At 30.0% G+C, this 7,575-nt stretch overlaps 1 protein-coding gene across 1 annotated transcript; it reads left to right on the top strand.

Annotated features, from left to right (window-relative positions):
• Nucleotides 1-2,735: 2,735 nt before the first annotated feature.
• On the top strand, nt 2,736-4,090 carry Phum_PHUM469580 (uncharacterized protein; the record flags this gene model as incomplete). Its single annotated transcript, XM_002430217.1, has 2 exons — nt 2,736-2,795; nt 3,050-4,090. The coding sequence occupies 2 exons, from the start codon at nt 2,736-2,738 to the stop codon at nt 4,088-4,090; spliced, it is 1,101 nt and encodes a 366-aa protein (XP_002430262.1).
• Between the last annotated feature and the right edge of the window lie 3,485 nt (nt 4,091-7,575).

Here is a 7,575-nt window from a genome sequence, read left to right on the forward strand (position 1 = left end):
TCATTGCTACAAATTGTGTGAGTTATACTAAACCGCGAGAAAAAGAAAAATGGTTGTCGTTGTTGTTGTTATGATTGTTGTTGTTATTTATTTATTTATTCGATAAAAAAAGAGGGAGGACAAAATAAAAAAATTAATAACAAACAAACAAACAAACAAACGAGACAAACGGACACATACAAAAGTGATGAAAACGTGATTGAAATGTTTAAAAAAAAAAAAAAGTGAAGTTATACTCGAAGGTGGTGTCAACGTCATGATAAATACGTCAGCCTTCCGGTGTAATATACAAAAACCGGAAATGATGATTCCGATGATTATTAATACGAGGAGGCAAGTCAGGCAATCGCTTCAAACAAACGAACAAACAAAAAAAATGTTTTTTTTTTTTTTTTCAATATTAAAGTCTTTTCATTTTTATTGTCTGTCAAAGAATTTGACGAAATCATTTTCTAGAAATATCATCGTCGACCTTGTTTTGTTTGATTTTTTTTTTTTTTTTTTTTTTTACCAACAAACTCGAGGCGATCGTTGATGGTGGGGTGGGGGGGTGTTTTTCCCCTCCCCCCCCCCCCTGCCCCGCTCCCACGCCCCCCCAACAGTCCTTTCAACCACTTTAACATGACGACCGGTCGACGATCATCACGAATTATTCGATATCTATAGATTAAGTGTCTTTTTCTAGAACTTTACTAAAAGACCTTGTACAAACATTTGTGTTTGTTGTTTGTTTTGACTTAAACATCAATTTTTTTTTTTCGGAACTTTTGATCATCATCATCATCATCAAAAATAATTATTTGCGTTCTAATAAAAAAAAAAAAAAACAATGAAAGCGTAAACAAAAAAAAAAGTAAAACAATGACTAAGCATAGAAAATTTGCCGTTTGTTGATGAATATATATATATATATATATATTTATAATTTTATAATAATAATGAATGATGTAAAATAAAATCTTCTGACACGTTATTTTTATTTTTACCTTCTTTTCTCTTTTTATCCTTACGCGGCGGCGGCATAAAAATTTTTCATTCAACCAACCTTTTATTGCTTTTGATTGACACGTTCGAATTATCTCGACGAGGAGTCGTTTGTTGTTGTTGTTGTTGTTGTTCTTGTTGGGCGAATTAAGAGTTTAAGTAAGACAAAAAAAAAAAAAAAAAATTAACTTGTTTTTTTTTATCTCATTGTCAGACTCATCGGATATGATTTGATTAAAAACCTTTTCTTTGTTTTAAAAACGAAAGATAATGCCACGACACGACGAATTTACGAATTTTTTTTGTTTCTCTTCAAGTAAATTTTTTTTTTTTAACCGTAACCTCGCTCTATAAAATAAAAGTTATGATTAATTTTCGTGCTTTTTTTTTCAATAAAAATGATGATAATGATAATAAAATAATAATGATGATGATGATGATGATGAATTAGTGCGAGAAGAATTGATTGATAAATAAAGGCAAAAAGGGAAAAAAGAAATTTTTTTTTACAGTGATGGAATTTTTTTTTGTAAAGGAAGGAGTAGAAAAGAAACGAAATCTGCTGCCACGACAGTTTTTTTTATTTAAATCGTACGGAAAAAATTTTTCCGTGCATTTTTTAATTTTTTTCAAAGTGTAACGTGTTTTTTGATGGCTAATCATGACGTGATCTCGTAAAAATCCGACAATTTCGTAAAAACAAAAAAAAAAAAAATTGGCGCGAAAGTTTAAAATTCAAATCGACCATAATACAAACGAACGGACGGACGAACGTGTGTCATTTTCCCTTATCGCAAATAAAAATAGGGACTTCCCCTTTTTCCGTTTTTTCCTTTCCGCCGTTTCTTTCTTTTCATTTCCGACCCCGGAAATTTTCCCGTGAGCCTTTTCGACACCACTCAAACGCCGAATTTTCCGAACCCCTTAATGTTTAACTTACGAATGAATAAAAACTTAACCGTTCGAAACGCGTTCGAACGTTTGGCAATCACGACGGGGAAAAAAAAAAAATATTTAAACAGTTTTTTTAAAATTGTTAATTCGTTTGCAGAACGAAGAGAGAGGAAGAGAGGAAAGGAAAGGCTAAACGGGGGCCACACGGTGGGGACATTTTAATTAAAATTTTTTCCCCGTTTTAAATTTACATGAATAAGTAATTTAAAATATGCAATCGAAAAATGTAATGAGGAGAGGGCAAACATTTTAATTATTTATAGATTTATAAAAGTTATTTGAGCGTACGAACGCCTTGAAATAATTAACCGGAGTACGTAAATAGATTTATTTTAATTTTTTTAAAATTATATTTTCGATCGTTTTGTAATTATTATCATTATTATCATACATCTTTCGATTCGGCGATTCAAAAGGTGTCGAATCGTCGGCGAACGATCATGATACTCCATTAAATTTTTGTCCTGCGGTTTTTATTTATTACCCCTCAACGTAAACGAGGAGCCGTTTGATAATAATAATAATAATAACATCCGGTTTGTTTTCCCTTTCGATGGATACACGAATGTATACGTTTCAGGAGGTTTAAAATTTTTGAATTTCTTTCATCTTCCTTTTATTAATGAGCGTGGATGGTAGGGGAAAGAGGTAACACAAAAAAAATTTTCTCGCAATGTAATTTAAAAAAATTGTAAACTGAAATTAGAACAAATTTGAATTTGTAATTAAGGCCGAGAATAAAGTCAGGTTGGCAGCAGACATCTTGGTCAACCACACAACGATGACAACAAGGTCGGATGTGGACATATTTTTTTTTTTTTTTCAATTTTCAAACAATGAAAATCTGTGACGCAATTGTGGCAAACACAATTAAACCGTGTTAAAAATAATGATGTCACAAATGAATTTTCATGCCAAGACACACACAAATATCTTTTGATTGATTGATTGATTAATTTACTCAATCGTTTATTATTTATTAAAAAATTTGGGGTAACCATTTTGGCACAATGAATTTCATTTAGGTTTTTTTTTTTTATAAAAAAAAACCGGATACAATGATGAGATTATTTAATTGAAAAAAAAAAAAATTTTTTCTTTTTCTTTTCAGTCTTTCTTCGGACGAACCTACAACAATTTAGGCTCAATCACGGAATGTAAAAACAACGGAGAATGCGTGATAAATAAGAAAAATCGTACGGCTTGTAAAGCTTGCCGTTTAAGGAAATGTCTTCTAGTCGGGATGTCAAAAAGTGGGTCCAGATACGGCAGACGTTCAAATTGGTTTAAAATTCACTGCCTCCTACAGGAACAATCGCAAAACGGTACAAACAGACTAAATACGAACATATTCGGGTCTCCCCCGGGTTTTTTCCCCGGATCGTTTTTATCAAATTCCCTTTTGTCGCCGGATAAGTTTTTTCAAACGGCGGCAGCTTTTCACGGATATTCTTCCCGTTCTAAAAAAGAAGAAGTTAGCAATCATTCGGAATCGGGTGAATCGTCCGCGGGTGACGTGGATGACGAAAGTCGTTCTAGCAGTGCTTTAAATAACTACATGAGACCTCCATCTTCGCACAAGACGCCATCTCCCTTTAGCGATAAAGACTATACGCAAAGGAATTCGGCATTTAGCAAACATTTGTCTCCATTCACGCCGGCCGTCTCGTTAAATCTTCCAACGTCGCCCATCGGGTGCACGGTAACCAATTCTCCGTTCTCGCCGCCCGTCACCGGAGGCGGCATGTTTTTCCCTCCTTCGCAACCCTCACCAAATCGGTTATTGTTTCCTTCGGTAGTGACAAAACCCGGCGTCGTCACGCCGATCAATCCGTTGCTGGGAAGCTGGCCTCCTCCAAGCATGCAAAACGGCGGAAATTTACTTTTGTGCAGTCCGGCATTGGCGGGAGTCGCCGTAGAACAAGAACATCCCATAGATCTATCAGTCAAAACATCGACGATTTCCTACAATTCGCCACCTACTCCGGTAAGCAACAAAGACTCTGATAATTACAAAGAAAATAGTGATGTAGATGATGACGACGACGACGATTTAACCATCGACGTCGAATTGTGCAAGGAAAGTGTTCTTATTAAAAACAATCCATTAGATTTAACGGCTAAAAGAGTGGAAGTGCCACAATCTGGTTAAATTCTAATCGAATATATATATATTTAGCATTCGGCCCTTATGAAAATCGGTTCCCCATGGAAGTTAGTTAAATAGTGTAGTGCACGCGCGCACGAACGCACACCCACGCATGGATTCGCAATAAAAAAAAAATTATTGGAATTTATTATAAAAAAAAAAAAAGGAGGGCAGTAGCGGCGGCGGCGGCGACGACAGGAGCTAACAACATGTTTAATTATATTCAAATTAAAAAGAAAATAAAAGTTTCTAAACCAAGTTAACAATTGGATTTACCTCACTCACTCATTCACTCATTCACTCACGCACACACGCACACGCACACGCACGATTTAAATTCTTATGCCAAATTGCTTAGGAAATAAAGGAAATCACATTTATCATGAATGGCGCCCATTATATTCCTTTGAAATTGAATAAATTGCAACATTCGCCTGGTTGTCTGCCTGTTTGCCTGCCTGCCTGCCTCATTACCTGGCACAAATATTTCAAATGTGTCCTTGTCATTATTATCATTATTATTATTATTATTATTATTATTATTATTATTATTATTATATATGATTCTTTAAAGTGACAAAGTAAAAAAAAAAAAAAAAATTATTTATTTCTTCTTCTCTTAAAAATAATGAATAATAATAATAATTATTATTATTATTAAAATACTCTATGATAATAACAATTCGATTTTACAATATTCATAAAAGATAAAAACGCGGGAAATTTAAATTTAAATTTAAATAATAATAATAATAATGAAAACCTTTTCATTTTATTTTGAGGGTCAAATCTCCAAAAAAATTTTTTTTTTTTTTTAATGGTTTACTTATTTATTTATTTAAAAGACAATAATAATAATGATAATAATCGAAAGTATGGGGAGAGGGGAAGGGGGAGGGAAGGGGGAAATGACTTAGCAATACACGGCCGTGATATTACGTCATCGATTAATCAATTTTTTATTTGTTTTTTTAATTTGTTTTTTCCATAAAGTTTTCGATTTTTTTTTCGCGAGTTATAATCGGAAATAGTGAAAAAATTATTTGGACGTCATAGAGTAAATAAACGGAAATGAAGAGGTAAAAGTAAATTATAATGTGTCTAAACGGAAAAATTAAAATTTAAAAAAATAAAAATTTTTTTATATAAATTAAACTCGCGAGATTTTTTTTCTCTTCCAGTCGTGTTTTTTTTTTTTTTCGTATCGTTCTTTTTCCAGAACATTCGCAGTCAATCCCCTTCCCCTCTGGAACGGAGCGAAAAAAAAAACCTTGAAAACGTGAAAGAAAAATGATTATTTTTTTCCTTGAAAATAATAATAATAAATAAATAAATAAATAAATAAAAATTTTCGTACTGGAATTTATTTTTATATAAAAAAAAAAAATTTTCTTTAGTTTCTGGAATTTTCTTTTTTACTGACCCGCGATCCGTAATCGAAAATGCGATGCGTGCGTGCGTGCGTTCGTGCGTGTTTTTAAATCGACCTTTGACATTTTCCTTTTTATTTTTATTTTTTAAATCGTATTTACGTCTTCTGTCGTTTCTCCTGCCACCGATTTAATCATTAGTAATAATAATAATAATAATGATAATAGAAAATTTATGACGAAGACGCCGAAATTTTTTTTATTTATTAATTAATTATGTACATATATTTATGTATATTTATATATATGTATATGTAATTTATATACGAGAGAAAAACTGTAGATATTCATTATCAATCATATCACATTTTTATCAAATTTTTATTATTATCATCATCATTTTTGTGTCGATTACGTAATAATAATAATAAATATTATTAAATTATTTTTTATCCGGTTTAAACGCGCTTTTAAATTTACAATAAAAATAAAAAGAAATTCGGCGCCTTTGTTTAACTTATGTAATCTCTTATTTTTTAAATTTTTTTAAAAAATTGAATTTTTTTTGGTTTTGTTTGTTTTTCACCCTTCCCTCTGTCACCCGCTTTCTTATTACCCCCCGCCCCGCCTCCTCCCCTAAAAAAAATTGATTTGTTTAATTTATTTTTTATTATTATTATTTTTTTTTTAATTTTTCGATTTATTTTAATAAATAAATAATTGTTAAAAAATGATTTGTTTTTTTTAATTTTTCCTTATTTGAACATTCGAAAAAAATATTATTATTTGTCGATACGTATGCAACAACATCCGTTTCCGGTTTTGATTTTCGATTGGAAAATGTGTGAATTTTTTTTTGTTGTTGAATGAAATGAAAACTCGATGAAGAAAATTTTTTTGTCAATTTTTTCTTTTCTTTTCCGAAAAAGAAAAAATGGAAATGAATGAACGAATGAATGAAATAATGAATGAATGATTTATTGATTGATTGAATGAAAAAAATATAAAAATTAAAAAAAATTAAAAAAATTAAAAATAAAAAATAAACTTTGAACGAAAGCTCGAATAAATTTTTATTACTTTGAAACCAGATTTCAATGTAACAAAACAATAAAAAATAATGATAATAATAACAATAATTAAATTAATAATAATAATAATAATAATAATAATTGTTATTTATCGATTACGTTATCATTATTATTAAATTGTTATCTTATCTTTTCCAGGTGAAAAACAAAACACCTTGAAATAACTTGTAAATAAAACTAAATTATTTATTAATTTTTTTTTTTCTTCTCCTTTCGTGTGAAAAAAAATTATTATTATTATTATTATTATCATCATTATTATTATTTTAAATAAAAAAAAACTTGTTAATACATAAATAAAATTGTTTTTGATTCGATTCGAAAAAAAACGAACGAATCAAATGACGTGTTAAAAAAGGTCATTCGCGGTTCGGGTCATTTTTTTTTTTTTAAATCTTTTGCAAAACAAACAAACAAACGAAAAGTTCAAAAACCTGAAACGTACCTGATTAAAAAAAGAAAAAAAAAACATAAAAACATAAAACATAAAAGCGTTAAATTTTTATTTATTAATTTTATTGTTCGACGTAATTATTAAATATTAATAATAATAATAACGGATTGGAACGAATGAAAAAAAAAAAAACGCGTAAAAGATGGAAAGCTTAATGATGATGATGATGATGATGATAATAATAATGATGCGGTAATGGTTATTTTATGCTCATCGATAATAATAATAATAATAATAATAATAATAATAATAATAATATTCATAACGAAAAAATAATTCGTTTTTTTTTTTTAAGATATATACGACTTTATATTTTCATTAACCGGACATAACAACAACAACAACAAACGCAAACCCCCCCCGCGCCTTCCAAACCTTCTTCTTTCTTGTTTTTTTTTTTTTTTTTTTTTTCATTTACCAATTAACGGAACATGGATAATAGAAAAAAAAAAAAAACATTTTATTGCATTTCCATGTTTTTTTTTTTTTTTTTAATAAATCGGTTTTGTACCACTTTGTACCGCTTTTTACCGCATCTCGTCGTACGTTACCGTAATATCGGTGGTAAAAAAA

The sequence above is a fragment of the Pediculus humanus genome, genomic scaffold, assembly GCF_000006295.1.
Source record: "Pediculus humanus corporis 1103172108251 genomic scaffold, whole genome shotgun sequence".
Taxonomy (NCBI): domain Eukaryota; kingdom Metazoa; phylum Arthropoda; class Insecta; order Psocodea; family Pediculidae; genus Pediculus; species Pediculus humanus.